The sequence below is a fragment of the Schistocerca piceifrons genome, chromosome 5 (genome assembly GCF_021461385.2).
Source record: "Schistocerca piceifrons isolate TAMUIC-IGC-003096 chromosome 5, iqSchPice1.1, whole genome shotgun sequence".
NCBI classification, from domain to species: Eukaryota; Metazoa; Arthropoda; class Insecta; order Orthoptera; family Acrididae; genus Schistocerca; species Schistocerca piceifrons.
Window position 1 is genome coordinate 539,360,566 of NC_060142.1, and position 25,583 is coordinate 539,386,148.

The following is a 25,583-nucleotide window of genomic DNA, read 5'->3' on the forward strand; positions in this document are numbered from 1 at the left end:
TTTGTTCAGTGACTTGTTGGAGCTCTCTTTGATTACTGAATAGGGATTCATTTAAGTTTGTTTGAAATTTGTATAAATACTTCTGCCACTGTAGCTTTTAGTTATTTGTGGGTACCATCCTGATAGTAGGTGCCAGTAACTTCATGAAATACTTAGGAAACCTGGTCATCATCTAAACAGTGTACCTTTAGTAAAAAAGTACAAGCTATAGTGTAGAGTACCTTTTTTATAGCAAATACCATCAAATACAGAGTAATATCTTCAGCTTCAAGTCAACAGACAGATGTGCTACTAAGAGGCAATGGAGGCTACAAAAATCAGGTTGGTGCTTTACAACAGCATCGGCAGAGGATGACGTGGTTGGTTGGTGTTGATTGACCCATTTGTGGCAGAAAGTGGAGTGAGTTGTTGTATTAGTGAAAATAATTAATTAAAAAATCTTCAGTATGTAACCTCATTGGCACATCCAGCAAATAATCCTGACCACACTTCAGATTAATGAACGTGTAACTGTAATACACCTGATGATGATAGCAGGCTGCTGAAACATGTCATGCTAATAAATGTTAGTAAAAATTAAATGCCATATAATATGGATAAATTTAAGACCAATATCTATATCGTCAATCTTTGCAGTGATGAGAAGAAGATAGCAGCATTCTGTATCTTCCTTAATAAAGGAACATTTGAAAACGGAGTTCAGCATTTTGTCTTTTGCTCTGTTAACCTTAATTTCAGTTCCTATACTGTCCATGAACATCTGGATGCTGTGTTTGATGCAACTGACACCTTTCACAAATGACCAGACCTTCTTTGTGTTTTGTGAGGGATCTTTTGATAAGATTCTGCTATGCCAGTCACTGAACATGCTCTGCTCTCTTACTAGCCAAAATGTGTTTCATTCAGCATCTCTCTATGGCCCTAGGCTTTGTTTTACACCTAATATGCAGTAGTCACTGTTTCTTTAGAAGTTTCCTTACAGTGACAGAACCAGGGAGGGTTCCTCCCATCCTTACAGGTTTCCATACAGTACATGCTGAAGCATTCTTTTAAGCTTGAGCCACAGTTCTGCTAAATGCTCCTTCCCAGAGGTAAATATTTTGAATTTATCTTCTAGGTAACAAATATCTGCCTCTTTATATAGTTTACTGAACATGTAAATCATCGAAACTATTTTAGCTACCCTCTGTACTGTTGTAATTACAGGTGCAAAACTGCCTCATTGACACTATACCAGTTTCAACACGGACATCATCTAACAGGTCAGATCTATTTGTTGCCATTAGGTCTAACATATTTTCATCATGAGTGGGCCCTCAAACTCGGTATTCTAGGTAGTTTTCAGAAAATACATCCAACAATGTTTTGCAGGATTTCTTCCCATGCTCATCCCTTGCTCTAATTATTCCAGTTCACTGTTGGATGATTAAAGTCTCCTCCAATTATGACAGTATGTCCGGGGAACATTCGTACTAGTGAAATGAAGTTATCTATAAAGTGTTTGGTTACATCTGGTAGTGAGTCTGATAGTCAACAGAAAGATCCAATCACAAATTTATGTCCCCCCCTTGATACTGTGTCTTGTCCAAACAATCTCCCATGTAGCTTCCATTTCTATATTGATAGATTTGAGTTTCTTGTCTACTGTAACAACTTCATTTCCCATTAGCCTATCCTTTTGATGAACACTAAGATTCACACCAAAAATCTCACTGTTAGATTTTGTGGCGTGTATTAAGTGAGCTCCACAGCTTTGTAGGGATGCTTCAAAGTCTGAAACTTCATTGCATACACTTTGACAGTTGAGCACTACAATTTTAATACTTTTTGATCTCTTAACACCCATCACTATACAATATGGATGGAGAGTCACTTACACCTTACATGCGCTCCACAAATTGTCAGCAACCTGTGTCTCTGATGTGCAGTTCATCCCTGGCCCACTTAGGAGGGCCTGTAATTCTCACAGGAAGTCACAGCATAAATTGTCACAGAACCTTTGTAGTCTCTGGTTCAAGCCTTCTAATCAGGTCAGAATTAGGCCCTGATCAGTTCTGTGGACAATGCTGCAGCTTATGAGCTTCACTGAAACTCCCTGAGTAAGGCTGGTCTTCTCAACCTTCTGCACCAGTTGCTGGCATGATCTATGTATGATCTAGACTCCAGGAGACAGGAATCTTGTCCAGCCTCAAGGAATGAACAATGGCTACCACTAAAGTAGTATACTTCCACTAAAAGGAAATTTATAATCTGTTTCAGCTAATGCTGTTGTGTGTAAGAGTACACTGGACATATAAGGAATATGCAAGAAGTCCATCCTCTTGCAAGCAGTGATATGCATATTCATAGGGTTAACTTGCCAAATGCTCCGAGTTTTTAATTATCTTATTTTCTAAACTACTGAGAATAGAGTGCATATTTACACAGTATTTACCATTCTGAAGATTATCTGCATGTTCTAATGTACATCTACCTCCTCTTTATACAGCCCACTAGATAATACAAAAGTTTTTCATGTACGCTCTTATATTCTGCTACATATCTGATCAGACACGAAGAACTCTATTCTCATAATCTAAATACACAGAACAGAACAAAAGCTTGTAATTTTAATTTTTTAAATGTCTACCTAACCCCAATAAGTTTTCAACCAAATTTTTTAGTAATATTAAATAGTGGACTTAAATGGCCTTTTGCAACGGCCATTTCCATAATTATTAACCAACAAAGTTATGTATTTTTAATGCAACAAAATCTGAAACTCAGTACAAAGTTAAGTATCTTAGCAAGTAACATAACAACAGACAAAATTATGCCACAATTTACTACAGAATACTGAAATTTAACCTTGAAGCTGTTATGCATTTTGCACTGCTTTATCAATATCAAACATAATTTCACTGGCATTTACAGAGCACTGTTTTAACTTTAATGAAAGAGACTACTTACAAAAACTAACATGATGAAGAAGGCTGCAAGATACGATGTCCTAGCCATCCACATGCTAACAAATCGATAATGTTCACCAGTGATGACATTCCTGAACAGAAGGAAAAAAGATTCACATAAATATATATTTATCAATATACAGGGTGCCCATAATTAAAGTTCCACTTCCAAAATGCTGTAGAAAGAGAACCACTGCTCAGAATGATGCCAAATTTGAAAAAAATAAACAAATAAATAAAAACATAAATTTGACCAACAGATGGCCCTGTAAGCATCAGGGTATGCATACGAACAACAGATGTGTGGCACATTGTACCTCAGTTTCTGTCTGAGATGCCTAATATGAATGTCTCCATGAAGGATTGCATCCTGCTGGTAAAGCTCTTTTACAACAACAGTGACTATGCACCAGTAGCCCTGCAGAAGCTCCAGGCACCCAAGGATATGAAAAAAAGGGTTGGTCTGATATCTGCTAAGGGTCTGCAGAAAATGATAACAAAATTCGAAAAAACAGGTTCTTTTGAAATGCAATGAGGCAGACAGAAGTAAGCAGTTGATGCGGCATCTGTCGAAGATAAAATTTTACGAAATTACCTGTATTGCTATCCACAGAAAATCAGTCATTTTCAGGAGTTGCTTCATGCTCGACTGCCAGCAAGACAAACATTCGCTCAGAATTTCTTGCTGACATGGAAGGGACAATGAATGGCCATGAAACATTCTGTGGACAGACAAAGCCCATTTACATCTCTACAGATAGGTCAATATGCAGAACTGTACAATATGGACAATGTAAAAGATGCATGCACATCAACCAGTATCACTTCATTCTGCAAAGGTGACTATGTGGTAAGGGTTGACAGCATCAGTTATCATTGGGCTGTATTTTTGCAAGTAGATGAGTCCTGCAGGTCCTGTTACATGTACCATCACTGGTAAACACTATGAGAGTCTTCTGTATATCAATGCCATTCTAAACCTTCAACAATGTGTATGTGTGGTTAGGAAATTTTTATGCAAGATGGCATTCATCCACAGACTGCACAGCCAGTGAAGGGGCTGCTGCAGAGGCATTACAGATACGCTAGATTCATCAGCAGTATTTCTCTACAGCCTGGCCATCCAGATCACTTGATCTTAATCCGTGTGAATTCTGGTTGTGGGTTATCTGAAAGAGGTGTTGTGTGCCTCAATTAAGAATATAGCTGAATTAAGCAACACATTCTGAATGTGACCTCTAATAAACTCCGATCTGTTGTGGAACATGTCATTTCTAGATTTCCACTTGTGGCAGAAAATGGCAGACAACATACTGAGTATGTCTTGCGCCAGTCCCACGACAATTATAAACAATGTCATTTTGCTTTTTATGCAGTTTTTGACCCCAAGGTAATTAGTTTTTGGACACAGAACAATTAAAAACTGAATTTTTCCACCCTGTGTGGTATGACCTTGCCGTGGTGGATGGGCTTACCTGACTAACAGTGCCAAAACTGTTGACTGCCGAACTTTATCAGTCATGCACAATGAACAGTATGGTTGGTGTAGTGTGCAGCTGAAACCATAGTTATTGCATTGTGATTCATCTGTCATTTGTAGCCAACTCCACTTGTATTAAGACACTTTATTAGCAAAATTTTTTTTAAACTTTTTTTGTTCCATGGCATTTCATCCTGTGTCAATAATATGCTATCCAAATTTGACATCATTCTGAGCAGTGGTTCTCTTTTTACAGTGTTTTCAAACTGGAACTTTAATTATGGGCACCCTACATCATTTTTAACACCCATACAAGTTATCAAATCTAAACATGTAAATAAAGATGAATGAAACCTTTAGAATGAAACAAAATGATAAAATGTGACGTAACTGGGTGATTTGATCTCAAATCATACAGGTCATGTCAACTCGTGATCATGAATTTCTTTGGAAAAAATATATATTAGACCTCTATATCATAGGTGTTAAGAAATATAGTGTTTTCATTTTGTCTTAATTTTTGTAAATGGTACGGCCCTTTGAAAAATTTATATTTTGTAAATAACTCTTAAAACAGTAGAGAACAAAAAAAATATAACTAATAAACCAAAAGTACAGGAGATCTGGCAGATGTTTTGCATTAAAGCTCCCTCTTAGGGTCTTGAAATTTTGTTTGAGACCTACACATTTATGGGCTTCTTTTAACTTACAAATTTAAGACAAACATTCAAAGTTTAAGTTAATTTTTCCACTTAATTTCACCCCCCCCCCCCCCCCACCCTAATCTGGAAAGTCACAGAGCACTAACTGGTATCATATTACCAGATACTACTGATGTAATTATAAACAGTACGTTCTCTGCTCCAGTTATCCATATTACGTAAATATTTATTAGTAAAAATCTAAAAAAATGCATTTTTATGAGTTTTCACAACTTATTTACTCAAAAACCCCCCATCCGAAAACTTTTGAGAACTAATGTGTTAGTAGTCAGTGCAAACACAGTGGGCAATATTTTTGTGTGTGAAGTGTTAAAAAAAATTTTAACATTCTGCATATTTCTCATCACTTAATTTCTAGTGTAAAATATGCATCTTGGCATCACTGTTTCCAGCACTCTTCTGTTTATAACAAGTGATAACTTGCACATAAACCATTCTGCACTGATTTTTGTGTTTTTGGTTTGAACTGTTTGGTAGATACAATGTCAGTGAGGAAATACAGTTGTGAAAGGGTGAGGTTTGTGGACTATGAAAAAAGACACAAAAAGGTGGTGTTTAAGAAAAGTGAAAAACACTTCACAGTTGTCAGAAATCTGTTACAGGTATTGCAGAAATTTCATGTTCTTCAGGTAATGGTATTAGCACCACATACATTGTGCAGGAATTGCTAAACTCACTACCAGAAGAAATTTAGTGACAACCCACCTGAATGATCACCATTACCCACATGTGAAACTCAAGAATACAGTGCAGATATTTATATACCTGGGTGTGATGCTGCTGATGTACTGTATGCTAGCATTTTTGCTGCAGCCCCTTAAACGTCCAGGAAAGGTAAGAAGCACAAGAAGAAAACAGTACGTAAAAATAAATGTGGAAGAAATTTAAACAAGTTTTACACAAGCAACATCTTCAAACCTTGTGAAGTGTACAATGTACATGTGCTTTGTGCAGAACCTGAAGATAGTGATGTGTGCACAAAATGAGATGTGTGGTTCAAAACTTAAATAGTGGTATCTCAGCAGCCACCTATACTGAGAAGGTACAGCTACCTGAGACTGATACCTGCTACTCTTAGCAGCAGATACAGAAATACATACCCACTTCCTCACATTATTTGATTTCAAAAGCTCATCAAATAAAGAATGAAAATGGTATTTTGGCATGCCCAGATGCTTACTGTGGGCATCCACTGCAAGATGATACACTTACTGCTGCTCTGGAATACTACCCAAGTGATGACAAAGATTGCAGTAGGCAAAGTCCTAACCAGGCTGATGTTTTCTCTGTTAGTGAAAATGGCGAAAAAGTTAAAAAGGTAAAAAGATATATGACAAGATCAATAAGAGAAGCATATCTCCTATTGAAAAAGGAGAACCTGAATTTAAAAACTGGTCTGACAAAATTCCTTTCCTTAGGACCAAAATAAATAAAATGCCAGCCATTGAATGAAGTATGCACATTTATTTACTGTATTAATTTGAAACTTGCTTGTTTCACCATAAGCAGTGTCACAGGAGAAGTACACAAAAATGGACCTGATGCTTTTGTGTATACATCAAGAGTGGCAAGATAAATGTTGGTTGCAGGAGTATGCAATGTGTCCTGGTGCTCAAGTGATGACTATTGAAGCATTACACCTTCAGGACACTGACAGAGACATAACCTATGCACTGTGGGAGGGACGAGAATTGGTGAAGAAGACTGTAGAGCCAGAGAAGTTTGTCATGAAAGGAATAGCTCACCTCATATCCTGAGGATTCAAAGATAGGCCATAGCAGAAGTAAAATCAGCCACATCCCAGAATACTGACACATTAGTTCTTCATTTTAACTGATAACTGATCTGTTACTTTGCAGAATGAAATTCAGTTACCAATGGCACACATCACAGGCATCAATATTCACATACGTTGCTCACTTCCTTGGAACATCATACTGTTTTGTTACTGTCAGTGATGATCTCATTCATGAAAGTGTACCTGCATACTACACTGTCAGCATGATTATTGATGACACAGCATCTGGAGGCCAAGTGTTTCCTATACATGTCTGTGTGAAAGATAGTGCAGCATCTCATTTTAAAAACCACTTTCAGCTTCATGAGCTTGCTCAACACTGTAGTACAGGAATCAAGACAAAAAATGGATATTTTCAGAAACACATCACAGAAAAAGTGCATGTGATGGGTAGGAAGTCTCTGTAAACATTTTGCAACAAGATTTAATCGCCAGTATAAAGCTGTTGGTGCTATAAGAGATGTTATTGGATTTGTACACATCATATCAACATTAGTAACACACATGAAAATCTTAATCCTTAATGAAAGTACATTAAGGGAATTCCATTTAAAAAAGAGAGAAGAGTGGCCTGCTATGAAGCCTGTGGTAGGAATTCGATCAAGTCACTACTGGGTTGCATCCAGGAGTGGCACATACATTGCAAGAATGGTTCTCCACAAAATGCAGCCTGTTACTGTGTGTGAAATGCAGAGATCACAGCATACGTTGGAAGACTTTGTAGTGAGTCACTTCATTTCTTGTGTATATGACAATCAGCGATTGGTGGGACAGATAATAAGTGTCTCTCATGAGTTGCACGATATAACCATCTCCTTTATGACATGTCATGGTCCTGTTAATGCTTTCAAATGGTCATCATCAAAAGATCAGTGTGCAGTTCCCATTTCCCAAGTACTGTTCTTGTTGGAGCATCCTTGTCCATGCGCAAATGCAGCTCAGCTATACAAGTTCAATGAGGAGCAGACTGGCCGGCCGGAGTGGCCGTGCGGTTCTAGGCGCTTCAGTTTGGAGCCGAGCGACTGCTGCAGTCGCAGGTTCGAATCCTGCCTTGGGCATGGATGTGTGTGCTGTCCTTAGGTTAGTTAGGTTTAATTAGTTCTAAGTTCTAGGCGACTGATGACCTCAGAAGTTAAGTCGCATAGTGCTCAGAGCCATTCTTTTTGAGAAGCAGACTACAAAAACTAACAAACTCTTTTCAACAGTGCAGTGTTGACTGTTACACTGTAGGCAATTTTAATTCATGGAAAGTTGTGAAGAAGTGAAATCATGACAGAATACAATAAAACTTTGTGAATAACAATCATACAAAGAAAAAGGAGTATAAATGTTCTCTGTCTCATTTTTGTTATAAAATGCTTTCAAACAAAATTATGAATTGTTCCCCACTCACTCATAATGTTGTAAAGTAATTTTCTGATTCATAAATACTAATGTTACATGAAATTTATTTAAAATCAGCAATCAATTAAATATTTAAGTGTCCATGAATTTTTGACATTGAGAGTAGCGCTCAAAAATTTATCACATTTTGTACTGACAAATATTGCCCACTCTGATTGTACATTCCCTAAGTACAATGAGCTACTAACGTACCATGAAATTTTTAGAACATTCAGGATGGAGGTTTTGGAGAAAATAATTTCTAAATAAGCAAAAAATTTGGGATTCTTTTATCTTTATGTACATATATTTTGACAGTTTAAGAATTTCATGCATTAATGTCCTAGCTGACAGTCAGTAGTCCTTCCACTTTGTCATTTCCCAAGACAGTTAATATACTGTGACTATTTATACTTTCATTTGCAAAAAGTTAAAAATTGTCATAGTTTATTTTTTTAAAAAAAAATAAAGAGGAGGCAAGCTAAGAAGTGTGAATGTATGTATTAACCATGTCTCATAGCACTGAGAACAAAGTATTTATTCCAGAATGAGATTTTCACTCTGCAGCGGACTATGTGCGCTGATATGAAACTTCCTGGCAGATTAAAACTGTGTGCCTGACCGAGACTCGAACTCGAGACCTTTGCCTTTCGCGGGCAAGTGCTCTACCATCTGAGCTACCGAAGCACGACTCACGCCCGGTACTCACAGCTTTACTTCTGCCAGTATCTCGTCTCCTACCTTCCAAACTTTACAGAAGCTCTCCTGCGAACCTAGCAGAACTAGTACTCCTGAAAGAAAGGATATTGCGGAGACATGGCTTAGCCACAGCCTGGGGGATGTTTCCAGAATGAGATTTTCACTCTGCAGCAGAGTGTGCACTGATATGAAACTTCCTGGCAGATTAAAACTGTGTGCCCGACCGAGACTCGAACTCGGGACCTTTGCCTTTCGCGGGCAAGTGCTCTACCACCTGAGCTACCGAAGCACGACTCACGCCCGGTACTCACAGCTTTACTTCTGCCAGTATCTCGTCTCCTACCTTTCCAGAAACATCCCCCACGCTGTGGCTAAGCCGTGTCTCCGCAATATCCTTTCTTTCAGGAGTGCTAGTTCTGCTAGGTTCGCAGGAGAGCTTCTGTAAAGTTTGGAAGGTAGGAGACGAGATACTGGCAGAAGTAAAGCTGTGAGTACCGGGCGTGAGTTGTGCTTCGGTAGCTCAGATGGTAGAGCACTTGCCCGCGAAAGGCAAAGGTCCCGAGTTCGAGTCTCGGTCGGGCACACAGTTTTAATCTGCCAGGAAGTTTCAAAGTATTTATTGTAAATAAATTCAGATCTCTTATCACTTTTGGATTATTTATTACAATTCTTCAGTTTTCCCTTTCATTGCGACATTTTCACAAATTCTCTCATTTAGAGAGGTCTGTGGTGTTTTAACAAATCCTCAGAAAATCAAAATATTGTAGTTTTGGAGAGGTGTCATGTGTAACTTCAACATAATTTCTTTTCAGCAAATTTTGAAATAGTGATGTGCCACATTCATTCTTGACCTGTATGATTTGAGATGAAATCGCCCAACTGATGAAATATTCTTCATATCCAAGTCACATAATTTCACTGTCATAAGGTTAATGTTTGAGGACAGCTATTGTATCCATTATTATGATTAAATGCTTGTAACTGCTATTAGACTTCTCTCCATTTTCTATCACTGGCACTGCTTTAATTCCCAGTTGCTGATCCAATGTGGTCCAACAAGAAAAAAGAATTCAAGTTGACAGTGCATTTACAGAAACTGTAGCTCAACACCAGAAGTGTTATAGCTTCAGTAATCCACTGGACAATAGGTATTTGGATAGTATAAGACCTATTCTCCATTTCATTGTTCTTGTTGACTAGAGAGTGAATAAATACGAACAGATACGTCTGCCAGTACTCACTCTCAGGATGCAAAATTTAGCTTTCAAAATTATTTTTTTGCTTCACTGGGAGGGAAAAGTGATATTTTGGGAAAGGTTAAAGAGGAAGAGCAGGTCATTCAGACCTCATGATGAGAGGGACCCACTTGAAGAGTGAACGAAGTTGCCAAGTTGTTCTGTGACAGTGCTGCCCCTTTCATGGACCCATTTTTTCTTCTTTAGCTACTGTGTTTCTACATTTAGCAATTTTCTCCCCTTTTCTTGCAGTCTTATTTGCTTTTCAGCATTAACAGTGCAATTAGTATCTATAGTTGTTTCAATTTTATTATTTTCTGTACATTCTTTCTGCAAACACTGTGTACAGAAACTGTAAATCTTATTTTATCATTTGGTGACCTTTTTTTAAATCTTCAGTATTTTTTCATTTCCAAAGAGTTGTTTAGTGACGCTCCCACTTTGGTTACATTTCTCCATTATTATGTGAACTTTTTACTTCTTTGTACGGTAATCTTTTTCCCTGTTTTTATTATTTGGCTGCTACTTATCTTTATTTAACTATATTCACCTATTACCTCGCATCTGGTCTGTTTTCCAGCCATCTTCTCAATACAGTTAATGACTGTGTTTTCTGTAGCTTATAGGGTAGTTAAAAACATCAGCACATGGCTAACAGAGAACACATTAAAACTTAATTGCAACAAAACTCAATCCATTCAATTTTTCAGAAATTTTATTGTACCAAGGTTATCATAGAATTGGTAAAATCAGCCATTTTAAATTCCGAAGACAGAGTACGTGAAGTATCGCATGCAGAAACTGAAGAAGAATTATGAGCATGACCTCCACAGTTACCGACATTAAAACATGAAGGGCTTGTTTACTTTGCTTACTTTCACTCTATTATCTTGTATGGTATTATATCTTGAGGCAACTCTGTACACTCACCAAGACTATTTTTACCCCAGAAAAGGGCTGTCAGCTGATCTGTGGTGTCATTTTATGAACTTCGTGTATGCCATAGATCAGGTGCCTCGGGAATTCAAACTCACTCGTCCCTTTTCATATATTCCATCAGTGGATTTGTTGTTGCAATACTGGCTCATTCAGAAGAAACTTTAACATTCACTCAGTGAACACTAGACATTAAAATGATATGCACTAGGGTAACACTTTCTTAAGCACTGTACAGAAAGATGTGCACTATTCAGCATGTTTCATTTTCAATAGGCTTTCAGCAGAGCAGGAAAAAAAAAATAGAGTGAGAAACACCAAGTATTCAAATCCAAGGTGAGGGTTTGCTCTGTACATGCAGTAACTGAGAAATTTTCTCTCTTATACGTTGTTCATTTGTATGCCCCCTCTCAACTTTTTTGTGTTTTATTAACTCTTTTGTTTATACATTTTCTAATCAGCATTCTGTAAACTGTGTACTGACAATGACCAATTAGCCTTACCTCTCATGGTCCAATGGAACCCAATAAATAAATATCTTTTCTGTGATATTTGCTACCTCTTCCTCATAACAGACATGCTCTTCTCATCTCGGGTGTGACTGACCTCCCCTTCTTCAAACTATCCCTTTGCCATCCCAAAGGAAGGATCTAATAGTTCTGAAAGCTAGGATAATGCCAACACTGTTGAAAGCTATGATGTCATCACTTCCACTTTTGTACGTTTCTACTGCCAGATTTGTCCCACTTCCATACCTTAGCAGTCAGCATGCCTGACAGCCACTTAGAGAACCCAGATTCAATTCCCAGTACCGCCAAGGATTCTTTCATCAGTTTCAGTATCACATCTTTATTCTTTATTCTGTATTCTTATTATTATTCAGTTCTGACTTCCAGAGATTTTCACTCAAATTATGTAACTTTACAGCTATATGAAAAAATACTAGCTTAGTGTATGGCTTTATCAAGGCAACCAATAGTTGGTACCACTGCACACAGTACAAAAGCTTTAAGTAAATGTATGTAGCCAAGTTCTATGTTCTTTTACCCTTGGTTTCTGAACTGGCTTCACATGTTAGCTTGTTATGCACCAAGAAAACCAAAACGAACTCCAGTTATACACCATATCTAGAGGCTGATCAACAACAGGTTTCACACTATCTTGGCAGATACAATTTAACTAACTATTCTCACTTATGTGGCATCAACATATGGATTTCAAAAAATGTGAAAGGAGTCCTATAGCTTATTATCTGTATTTAATATTAATTTTAAGAAAGTTTTTTTTGGAGCCTCTAAATACATTGAGGTGACAAAAGTGAGGGATACCTCCTAATATTGCGTCAGATCTCCTTTTGCCCAACATAATGTAGCAGCTCTACGTGTCATGATTGCAACACGTTGGTGGAGGCCCCTGCAGAAATAGCTGCCTCTACAGCTGTCTGTAACTGCGAAAGTGTTGCCAGTGCAGGATTTTGTGCACGAACTGACCGCACAATTACTTTCCATAAATGTTCAATGGCATTGACGCCAGGCAATCTGTGTGGCCAAATAGTTCAGTCAAACAGTCCAGAATATTCTCCAAACCAACTGCAAACAACTGTGGCCCGGTGACATGGCACACTGTCATCCATAAAAATTCCATCTTTGTCCTGGGACATGAAGTCCATGAAAGTAAATGGTCTCCAAGTAGATGAACATAACCATTTCCAGTGAATGGTCAGTACATTTATACCAGAGGACCCAGTCCATTCCATGTAAACATAGTCCACGCCATTATGGAGCCACCACCAGCTTCCACAGTACCTCATTGAGAACTTGGGTCCATGGCTTCATAATGTCTGCACGACACTCAAAATCTACGGTCAGCTCTTACCAACTGAAATCAGGACTCACCTGACTAGTCCATGGTTTTCCAGTCATTTAGGGACCAACCGATATGGTCATGACTCCAGTCAAGGCACTGGACGTGATGCTGTGATGTTAGCAAAGGCACTCTCATCGATCGTGTGCTGCCATAGCCTATCAATACCAAAATTTTGCTGCACTGTCCTAACAGATAAGTTTGTCATACATTCCACATTGATTCTTGTGTTTTTTTCATGCTGTGTTGCTTGTCTGCAAGCACTAACAACTCTAAGCAAATGCCGTTGCTCTCGGTCGTTAAGTGAAGGATGTTAGTCACTCCATTGTCTGTATTGAAAGATAATGTCTGAAATTTTGTATTCTTGGCACACTCTTGACGTGCTGATCTCTGAATATTAAATTCCCTAACGATTTCCGAAATGGAGTGTATAGCTCCAACTACCATTCAGTGTTCAAAGTCTGTTAATTCCCATTGTGCGGCCATAATCACATCAGAAACTTTTTCACATAATCACCCCAGTACACCTGGTAGATCCCCCAATGCACTGCTCCTTTATAACTTGTGTACACGATACACTCGTCATCTGTATATGTGCAAATTGCTATCCCATTGCTTTTGTCACCTCACAGTGTATGTTTACAATTAATTACTACAATGGGAAAATGGATCTGCTTTTAAATTTGTGGCTTACATTAACAACAGATTTATTTAAAATGTGTTAAAGTGGAACATACTGTAATTCACTGTTGTGACTGGACCCAATCTTGCTACTAAAATATCTGAAAGACAAAAATAAATGAGCATGTAAGCTTGCTTCACTTCAAATAACAGAAGAGATATAAGATTTTATTTCTCTGATAAAACACTAGGAAGTTATTAACCACCAGCACAGGAAATGTTTGAAAATATTTCTGAGCTTTATTTTTGACCAAAAGGTTACACCCCTAAGTAACAATGTGTGGCACATTTAAACAAACAACATGGTCAATACTGGTTTTATCCCATTAATGTGGGACTTCAACAGAAAATTAATAATATAAACTAATACAACCATGGGAAAAGAATGTTGGTGATCTCACAGAAGTCTCCCCATCTTCAAGAATTTAGCTAAGCGTCCATTTCTTCTTTGGTATTCTTCCCCTCTCCCCTCCTCTTTATTTCAACATAACCACAGCCATCACAGATAAAGTTTGAAACCATATGTTTTAATTTTACTCACAAGTGAGTAAACAGTGAGTGCTTGCCAAATGTCAAACTTTTAATTTCTGCCTAGGTAACATGCAGAATCATACCTACAAAATTCCACGAACAGAATTTCAATGAGTAACTTACCCATAGACCTGTGGTCTAGTGGTCACATCTTTGACTAGTAATCAAAATGTACTGGGGTCTCGCGTTCAAACCTAGACACTGCTTAAATTTTGAATCAATATCATCAGCAATGGTTGGTGAAGACTTCCCATGTAAATCACTCTCGTTCTGCCAACAGTCTTGTCAAAGAGGTTGGAGGAATGGAGAGAGGTCCAGAACACTCTATTGCCCTTAGGGTGGCAAACTTCCTCTAAAAGACAGAAGAATCAGCAATGACCAATGACATGAGGATGTAGAAGGCAATGGAAACCAATGCAGCAATGACACATAAGGTGTGTCATGATCATCTCTCCTTTGGCTAAAGATTCTGGATTAGCCTCCCATTCTGCTCTCTGGGAGGGAATGCCAAAGGGGAGGTGACAATGAGAAAAAGATAGCATAACCAATGAAAGAGTAATATTCCATGAGTATGAGCACAGAATGTCAGGAGTTGAGCATGGTAGCAAACCTGTAAAATATGAAATGGGCATTGCAAAGGCTTATTCTGAGAATTAGTCAGTGAAGTAAAATGGAAAGAAGATAAGAATTTCTGGTAAAATAAATACAGGGTAATATGAACAGCAGCAGAAAATGGATAGCTGGACAGAGTGATTGATGGGGTTAAAACTATGAGGTCAGTTCCCTTATCCTTTGTGTGTCAAGCCAGGAACCGTCCCCAGAATGGGAAGTCACAAAAGACAAAACCCAGTGGACTCAACTGTATCAGAGAATCCAAAAAAACAAGGGAGAGAAACAAGTGCAAGTGACAGAGGGGTAAAAGGACGAAGGTGGGAGAGCTGTCCCATTCACAAAGCAGCCAGACGCCATCATTACGCAACCAGAGTTACACATTCTGCATCTGACCAGTGCTTCCACACTCTCCACTACCACAACACAACTAGCTACACAGATAAGATAAAATCTCAGGACAGAGAACAACAATAATTAGTATGCTCCCCAACAACAGATGTGAAAGGATAAGAAATATTAAAGAGGTGGGAAGAGCAGGAACCAAGCTGGACCACCGAGCAACCCATTGGGTCGGAGGAGACACCATGGTACCCTACCCAATCCCTCTAGTGGCCGACGAGGCTGATGTGTCCTACGTCACGGGAGGAGTAAAAACGATTTTCACGGGTAAAAAATAAAACAAAATCAGCCTCTTTGGCTTTGTCAGCAAGTTTAAAGTTTCTCCGTAAGGTGGCCACATTTGGGCAGCCCAGTAGGATGTCTGTCACTGTGAAACATGCATCATTCTGCCAATGGTGATGAATCCTCATGCTGGAGGATGTGGCAGTGGGTCCGCCAAGTTTGGGCAATGTGAAGCAGACAGTGAACACTAGACTCCCTGTGAGAAGCATGAATGGAAGATTACCACACGATCGTCGTCTCCTTTATTGTTCGCAGTTTATGCAGAGAAACCAGTGCACACCAATCCACATTCCAAGCCTCCAACAATTGTCAGCATACAGTGGACCAAAGGTCCAGTTCCGGTACCCCCATCTCCTAAGTTGGCATCTCGATAGTCAACTTGGCCAAATGGTCAGCACTTTAATTCCCTTGGATCACAACGTGACCAGGAGTCCATACTAAGAAGACCAATCATCCAATGTGGTGGAGATTACACAGGAGATCCTGAATAGTCAAAACCAATGGGTTTGAAGGCTAGCACTGGTTGATAGCCTGAAGACTGCTCAAGGAGTCACTGCCGAATAAGAACAACTCGTCAGTGCGAGAATGAAGGCAGCTGAGCCGTGAATGCACTGCATCCATTTGGCAGGGAGTGTAGTTCACTGCATCTTGCATTTGTGCAGATTGTCTATAGCTCCTACAGCCATCGGGGTATACCACACCTCAACCCGGAAATACATCGAGGACATCCAGAAAATGGCGTGTGTTGTTGTTTTTTTTTTTTTTTTTTTTTTTTTTTTTTTTTTTTTTGGGGGGGGGGAGGGGGGGGGGGGCGCTCAACTACTGAGGTCATTAGCGCCCAGTCACAAATGTAAGTGCACATATAATCTGGTAAAACTCCAGGGGGGGGGGGGGGGGGGGGACCAGAAAGTTCTTACAAAGACGCAGATAAAATAATTAAAAGAGTTAGATGTCTTTGGACAAGTCCCTCAAAGTAATAAAACGAAGAACACGAGCAGCTGCTCGAGCGTCTTCAGCTAAAATTTCCTGTAAAGTAGATGGCAGAGACAGGACAACATGAGATTGATTAAAACGGGGAAACAATAAAACGTGGCGCACTGTCGATGCATGACCACAAGGGCACTGTGGGGCAGGGTCACGGGATAGCAGGTAGCAGTGGCTAAACAGGCAATGCCCAATCCGCAACCTGGCCAAAAGGGCCTCCTCTCGCCGAGATGGTTGGGAGGAGAATTTCCAAGCTGTTGGGAACGGTTCTATGGCCCGGAGCTTATTTTCTTGAAGTGACTACCAAGTATCCCACCATAATGACATAAGCCTCTTACAAACAACCCCACTAATGTCAGACGATGGGACACAAAGGGAAGCCGGCCGAGGCAGGAGGACTGCAGCCTTGGCCACAGCATCAGCAGCCTCATTCCCAGGCACTCCTACATGGCCTAGAACCCACATAAAGCTAACAGGAGAGCCATCATCAGCAAAAGAATGGAGGGATTGCTGGATCCGTTGCACCAAGGGATGGACCGGATATGGAGCTCCAAGGCTCTGAAGAGCACTGAGTGAATCAGAGCAGAGGACATATGGAGAATGGCGGTGGCGGCGGACATACTGAACGGCCTGATAGAGAGCAAAAAGCTCAGCCGTAAAGCTGGAACACTGGTCAAGAAGCCGGTATTTAAAGGTGACGTCCCCGACGACAAAGGCACAGCTGACACTATCGACAGTTTTGGAGCCACCAGTGTAAATAAAGGTGTTACTGGCGAGTCGTGCACAAAGTTCGACAAACTGTGAGCAATACACTGCATCCGGAGTACCCTCCTTCGGGAGCGAGCTGAGGCCAAGATGAATGTGAACCGGAGCCTGGAGACAAGGTGTTGTCAGGCTCTCACCCTCTCTGAAGGTGGTAGGGAGGGCAAAATCCAATTGTCGAAGCAGGTGATGAAAGCGGACTGAAGGGGGCAGCAGGGCAGACACATACAACCCATACTGACGGTTGAGAGAATCGGCGAAGAAGGACTGATAAGAGGGGTGGTAGGGCATTGACAACAGCCGGCAGGCATACCAACAAAGCAGTATGTCGCGCCGGTAGGTCAATGGTAATTCGGCAGCTTCAGCATAAAGACTCTCGAAGGGACTAGTATAGAATGTTCCGGTCGCAAGACGTAACCCCCGATGATGGATGGAGTTGAGACGGCGTAAGAGGGATGGCCGAGCAGACGAGGCTCCCATAATCCAGCTTTGATCGGACTATGGACTGATATAAGCGAAGCAGGACAGTGTGATCCGCACCCCAAGATCAACCACTAAGAACACTGAGGACATTAAGGGAACATGTACAACGGGCAGCCAAATAAGAGACATGCGGAGACCAACAAAGTTTCCTGTCCAGTGTGAGCCCTAAAAACTCCGCTGTCTCCACGAATGGGAGAACAACAGGACCGAAATGTAAGGATGGTGGAATGAATGTTTTGTATCGCCAAAAGTTGATGCAAATCGTCTGCTCTTCAGAGAACCAGAAGCCATTAGCCACACTCCATGAGTATAGGCTGTCAAGACAACGCTGAAGGCAGCACTCCAGGAGGCATGTTCTCTGGGCACTGCAGTAGATCGTGAAGTCATCGACGAAAAGAGAGCCTGAGACGTTAGGTGGAACGCAATCCATAATTGGATTGATCGTTATGGCAAAAATGGCTACGCTCAAAATGGAGCCCTGAGGCACTCCGTTCTCCTGGAGGAAGACGTCGGACAATACGAACCCACACGTACCCTAAACATTCGATCTGTTAAAAATGAATCAATAAAAAGGGGCAGGTGACTACGTAGGCTCCACCTGTGCATAGTGCGGAGGATACCTCCTCTCCAACAGGTATCGTAAGCCTTCTCCAAATCGAAGAAAACAGCTACCATTTGGCGCTTTCGCAAAAAGTTGTTCATGATGAATGTCGACAAGGTAGTCAACACCGGAGTGGCGTCGACGAAAGCCGCATTGAACATCGGTAAGTAGCCGTTGAGATTCAAGAATCCAAACCAACCGAGCGTTAAACATGTGCACCATCACCTTACAGACACAGCTTGTAAGAGAAATGGGGCAGTAACTAGAAGGAAGGTGTCTATCCTTCCCGGGGTTGGGTATGGGAACAACGACGGCCTCATGCCAACGCATGTGGACCTGACCTTCGGTCCAGACATGATTATAGGTACAAAGAAGAAAGCATTTGCCTGCCGGAGAAAGGTGTGTCAGCATCTGAACGTGAATGGCATCTGGCCCCGGAGCAGAGGACCGGGAGAGTGCAAGTGCACGTTCGAGTTCCCGCATGGTAAAGGCGGCATTATAATCTCCCAGATTCAGCGAGTGGAAGGAAGGTCGCCGAGCCTCTTCTGCCTCTTTTCTGGGAAGGAAGGCAGAGCTTGAAACCTCCGCAAAAAAGTGGCCGAAGGCGTTGGAGACATCCACAGGGTCCACAAGTACCTCATTACCTGAAGTCAGGCCAGGTATCGAGGAGTGGACCTTAATGCCCGACAGCCGGCGCAGGCCACCCCAGATGACAGAAGAGGGAGTAAAACTGTTAAAGGAGCTTTTGAAAGAGGCCCAACAAGCTTTTTTGCTGTCTTTGATGACTCGACGACACTGCGCTTAGAGTCGTTTGTAATCAATACAATTCGCCAGCGTAGGATGGCGGCGAAAGGTGCGTAAAGCACGTCGTCGAGCACGGATAGCGTCTCTGCAAGCCTCATTCCACCAGGGGACTGAAACGCGATGTGAAGAAGAGGTAGTACGAGGAATGGAACGTTCAGCAGCATTGATGATAACAGCCACGAGGTATTCGACCTGACTGTCACAGTTGAGAAAATCTTGGTCCGGAAAGGTCGCCAGGGAGGAGTAAAGTACCCAGTCAGCTTTCGGTATGTTCCAGCTTGAGGGACGTGGGGATGGGGTGTGGTGCAGGAGAAGAACGACACAGGGGAAATGGTCACTCGAATAGGTGTCAGAAAGGACATACCACTCAAACCGACAGGCAAGAGTGGTAGAACAGATCGAGTGGTCCAAGTGGGAGTAGGTATGAGTAGAGTCCGAGACGAAAGTCGGGGCGCCAGTATTGAGGCAGACAAGATTGAGATGGTTGAAAACATCCACCAAGAGGGAGCCTCTCTGACAGGATGCAGGAGAACCGCAAAGGGGATGATGGGCATTGAAGTCACCAAACAATAAAAACGGCGGAGGAAGCTGAGCAACCAGGTGCACCATGTCAGCCCGACTAACTGCGGATGACGATGGGGTGTAGACAGTACAAACAGAAAAAGTAAAGGCAGAAAGAGTAATACAGACAGCTATTGCTTGGAGCAGGGTAGTCAATGGGGTGGGATGGGATGGTAATAGACATCGTCCCAAAAGCAACATGACCCCACCGTGAGCTGGAATACCGTCCACAAGGGTTAGGTCAGATCGGTCGGAGGTGTAGTGGGTAAAAGCAATACTGTCAGTTGGGCGTAACTTTGTTTCCTGGAGACCAAAGACAAGCAGACAGTGCAGGCAGAGGAGCAGTTGTAATTCCTCCCGATTAGATCGAATACCTCTTATGTTCCAATGTAACAGCGCCATCGCGAATCAGAGAAAGGGGGAACAAAACGGGTGAAGAACTGTTCACCTCGACGGCCGCGGAGGGCCAGGTTTCGAGGGAACATCGCTGCAACCATCGGGAGGCGGATCCTGTTCCATCGAGTCGTCACCAGCTGCAGCCACATTCCTGGGTTGCGCAGGAGGGGCAGCATCGCCCGCCGACGACAGGCCAGCTGAGTGCCTGGCAGCAGAGCATCCCGGCGAAACTGAGGACGGCCGGTAGCAGCGACTGTCGGATGGAGCATCAGACAAAATGCGCCGGGGTGGAGAGGGGGATAAAGACTTCTTCTCTGAGGCCTTCTTGGAAGACCGATGACTTACAGGGATGATGGGCTGTGGGGGCTGGACCCGAAGAAAGTCCTCACGCTCGGGGTCCTTTTTGGAACGCCGGACCTCGTAAGCCGGGGTCCGTAACGTTTCCCCGATGGACGCCTGAGAAGAGGATTGCTTCTCAGGCGGAGGAGGAGGAGGAGGAGGAAGGGTGGCCCCTGGGGCAGACGGGGCAGGGGCCGCGAAGGAGGAGGATTTGGAAGGGAGGGAGTTGGGAGGCGGAGGCATAGACCCCGGATGGGGTGAGGAGGTGGAGGGGGGACAGGATAGAGGTGAGGATACTGCGGAAGGAGTGGACACGAACGAAGCAAACGACGTTGTCAACATCACGGGATGGAGGCGGTCATATTTCTTCCTGGTCTCGGTATAAGACAGGTGGTCCAAGGTTTTCAATTCTTGTATCTTCTTCTGCTTCTGATATGTGGGGCAGTCGAAAGATCTAGGCGAGTGGAGGCCAGGACAATTGACACACCGAAGTGGTGGGGTGCATGTATGTCCCTCATGAAGAGGACATCCACAATCGCCACGAAGGGGCTCAGCTTCACACCGTGACGACATGTGCCCGAAGCGCAAACATCGAAAGCATCGCATAGGATGCAGGACGTAAGGTTGCACGTCACACCGGTAGCACATCACCTGTACCTTCTCTGGGAGAACATCCCCCTCGAAGGCGAGGATAAAGGCCACAGTGTCGACGCGACGGTCTTTGGGGCCGCACTGGACTTGCCGGACGAAATGCACACCACAGCACTCCAGGTTGGCCCTGAGCTACCCATCAGATTGCAGCAGGAGGTCCCAATGGAAAATAATCCCCTGCGTCCTATAGAGTGCCAGATGTGGGACAATGGACACTGGGATGTCCCCTAGTCGGTCGCATGCCTGGAGCGCCGCCGACTGTGTAGCAGAGATGGTCTTTATGAGAATGGACCCCGAACGCATTTTACTAAGAGCCTCAATTTCTCCGAAGATATCCTCGAATTGCTGTACAAAGAACATGGGCTTGGAGGAGGCGAACGTCCCCCATCGGTCCGAGAACAGACTAAATAGTGGGAGAAGTATTTCGCCCCAAGCCGGCGGGTCTGTCCTTCCTCCCAGGGAGTGGCCAAGGGGGGAATGGCAGAAGTACCAGAACCAGAATCGACAGAACCTTTCCTCTTAGAAGATGCGGCCGCAGAGTGACCTGATGCATGTTGACGTCATCTGCGAAACGTCCGTCCCGATACCACCCACTCCAACCAGGGGCTCTCCCCACGGGCGCCACCCAGCCTCAGCAAGGACCACCTGGCAGGATAATTGCCGGGAGTCCTGATGCCCCAGGTAGACAGGCATCTACTCCTTGGCTGACGTGGGGAGGGTGCAGCTCAGGCATCGGAAGTACGATCCCTGTGTTGTCAGGGTACATGACGACCCCACCACAACGGGCTGGCTACCATGCTGGATTTCGGACGCCATGGAAAGTCCATCACGATCATAGGTGCAGATGGGGACGCACTATGGGCGTAACTTGAGCAACCCATCAGGTGTTTAGGCCCAAATGGAGGTCAAACCCCAATGGGGGACCATCACATTGAAGGCCGAAATGGTTGAAACTCCTTTTAGTCGCCTCTTACGACAGGCAGGAATACCTCGGGCCTATTCTTACCCCTGACCCACAGGGGGGAGAAAACGGTGGTGAAAAACCATATGGCCCGCTAAGTCTTTTGGTCCAAAGGAGAGGTCAAGGCAGACCCAAGGACAGAGTACACACACTGAAGTACCAAAGAAACTGGTATAAGCATGCGTATTCAAATACAGAGATAGGTAAACAGGCAGAATACAGTGTCACAGTCGGCATTGCCTTTATAAGACAACAAGTGTTTGGCAAGGTTATTAGATTGATTACTGCTGCTAAAATGGCGGGTTATTAAGATTTAAGTGAGTTCGAACGTGTTATTATAGTCGGCGCATGAGCAATGGGACACAGAATCTCCAAGCTAGTGGTGAAGTGGGCATTTTCCCACACGACCATTTCACAAGTGTACCATGAACATCGGGCATCCAGTAAAACATCAAATCTCCAACATCGCTGCAGCCTGAAAAAGATCCTGCAAGAACGGGACCAGTGTGGAATGAAGAAAGTCGTTCAACGTGACAGAAGTGCAACCCTTCCGCAAATTGCTGCAGATTTCAATGCTGGGCCATCAACAAATGTTAGTGTGCAAACCATTCAAAGAAAAATCATTGATATGGGCTTTGGGAGCCAAAGAGATACTTGTGTACCCTTGATGACTGCATGACAAGCTTTATGCCTCGCCTGGGTCTGTCAACACTGACAATGGACTGCAGATGACTGGACACATTTAACCTGGTCAGACGAGTCTCGTTTCAAATTGTACCAAGTGCATGGATATGTTCGGGTATGGAGACAACCTCATGAATCCATGGATCCTGCATGTCAGCAGGGGACTGTTCAAGCTGGTGGAGGCTCTGTAATGGTGTGGGGCATATGCAGTTGGAGGGATGGGGACCCCTGATATGTCTAGAAACAACTCTGAGAGGTGACTCCTACATAAGCATCCTGTCTGATCACCTGCATCCATTCCTGTTCATAGTGCATTCCAATGGACTTGGGCAATTCCAGCAGGACAATGTGACACCCCACAAGCCCAGAAATGCTACAGAGTGGCTCCAGGAACACTCTTCTGAGGTTAAACATTTCCGCTGGCCACCAAACTCCCTAGACATGAGCATTATTGAGCACATCTGGGATGCCTTGCAACCTGCTATTTATAAGAGATCTCCAGCCCCTCGTACTCTTATTGATTTACGGGCAGCCTTGCAGGATTTCCTCCACAACTACTTCTTTGGCTCTTCAGTGTACCATGGGGCACATGTAATTTTCCCCAAACCAGAGGTGACAGTGGGTAAAGATGGAGTTTAGAGCTGAGAATCTGTATGCAAATTGCGATCTTGACTCCAGACGTTAATCTCTGTTGTGGGAGGTAGATCTCCCTACCAGGAAAGACGACATGGCAGTTCAGAAGCTCAGTGGACTGTTGGCACCAAATCTGTAGGGGAAGGATGCCAGCTTTCACAAGTGTGCTGTTCACACAGCTGGTCTGAAAGGTGCCTGTTGCAAGTTGGACCCCACAACGGTTTATTGGGTCCAGCATCTGCAATTCTGAAAGGGATGCTGAGTCATACGCCAGGCTCCCATAATCAAGAACTGACAATATAAGAGCTTTTTAGAGCCACAGCAGTATAGAGCAGTCTGCACCCCAGCTGGTTTTAGTGAGACAGTGAAAGGATCCACCCAGGTTCAGTACAATGACGACCATGCTTTGCCACTGAGACAGAAACTCACCCTTGCTCCAGATATAGTTGAAAATGTCAGGAATGTGACATTGGCAATCCACTGATAAGTGTTTGAGCATTTGGTAGTGGATTCGGTCTGGCCCTGGAGCTCTGTCAGGGCAACAGAATTCACACTCACTGCATGAAGTTTATAAGGTTCCAAATGACATGTAGTAAATAATAAAGGAAATCGTCCTACCTACTGTTTGAGAACACAAAATGCAGATTGATAATTTTCAGATGCAGGGGATCGAGCATAATGAAAAGCAAAATGGTCGGCAACAGAGTCCGGGTGTGTGTACACATCACCATTCACAGAGATACCAGGTACACAATGGGGTACTGTTGTCCACACAGGTGTCAAATCTTCGCCAAAAGCTGCAAAGGAGGGATACGTGGTCCAGTGGTAGCAACATACTGTTCCCCATGCAGCAGACATGTCATGGATGACTTAATCAATATTACCTGACGAAGAGGGGTAAACACAAACAGAGATGTATAAAGCCAATCAGCATCATGGGAAGCCCAGCAAAGTAACCTGGCCATCGGGTGGTGGGAAAGGAATGAGAGTCAACGGGAAGTTGTCCCTATCACAGAGGTCATCGCGTGGTGACCAGCGCAATGAAGGGAGAAAGGGAGGGAAAGTGAACAAAAGATCTATGGCAGAAAAAATCCGTAAGCAGCACTGAAACAGGAAGGGGAACCATCACAAAGAAGGCACAGATCATGGTCGGAGGAGGAAGGGAAGGGGTACTTCCTAAGGAGAGAAGTTAGGGCAGCAGGCGTAGCTGGCCTATCAGTGTGAAGATAGAGATTGTAAACCATGACTGCAGAGTCCAAGTGGACTCAGATGTCCAATTCAGTACGAAGGGGGATCCATGTACTAACAACATGTGTGCTGTTATGAAACTTCCTGGCAGATTAAAACTGTGTGCCGAACTGAGATTCAAACTCAGGAACTTTGCCTTTCGTAAGCAAGTGATCTACCAACTGAGCTACCAAGCATGACTCACAACCCATCCTCACAGCCATGTCTCCACAATCTCCTTTCTTCCAGGAAGCCTATTTATGCAAGGTTCACAGGAGAGCTTCTGTGCAGTTTGGAAGGTAGGAGATGAGATACTGGCAGAAGTAAAGCTGTGAGGACATGTTGTGAGTTCTGCTTGGGTAGCTCAGTTGGTTGAGTACTTGCCGCCCGAAAGGCAACAGTCCTGAGTCCGAGTCTCGGTCCGACACACTGTTTTAATCTGCCAGGAGTTCCAACATCCATAAAGACCAACATTCTGGAAGCCCTCAATGGACCAGATGCAACAGAAAGCATAGCACCCACAAAGAGTCAGTATTCCTGGAGAATGATAGAAGCTGTGGAGTAAAAGGGAATAAGGGATTCCAAGTCCGGAAGGTGTTGGTAGTATCTGTTACAATTCCAATGAAAAAGCACAGAATGGGGATCCAAACATGAGTTGAACAGGACAAAACTGGCCATGCAGCCGTGTCACCATCCACCACCAACAAGGACAGGGTGACATTCATAAATGACGGTGAGATTTTCACTCTGCAGTGGAGTTTGTACTGATATGAAATTCCTGGCAGATTAAAACTGTGTGCAAGGCCAAGACTTGAACTCAGGACCTTTGCCTTTCGCGGGCAAGTGCTCTACCATCTGAGCTACCCAAGCACAACTTACGCCCGTCCTCACAGCTTTAATTCTGCCAGTACCTCATCTCTTACCTTCC

At 43.0% G+C, this 25,583-nt stretch overlaps 1 protein-coding gene across 6 annotated transcripts in view; it reads right to left on the reverse strand.

Annotated features, from left to right (window-relative positions):
- The window catches only part of LOC124799274 (membralin), a 520,037-nt gene that overhangs the window by 326,595 nt on the left and 167,859 nt on the right, over window positions 1-25,583 (reverse strand). For 5 of the 6 annotated variants that reach the window (XM_047262841.1, XM_047262842.1, XM_047262843.1 and 2 more), the window contains exons 8-9: window positions 13,802-13,846; window positions 2,950-3,040 (exon numbers count right to left, since the gene is read on the reverse strand). In XM_047262841.1, the coding sequence (XP_047118797.1) occupies window positions 2,950-3,040; window positions 13,802-13,846 (136 nt within the window). The remainder of the gene's footprint in view (window positions 1-2,949; window positions 3,041-13,801; window positions 13,847-25,583) is intronic. The other variant, XM_047262840.1, reaches the window with a different exon arrangement.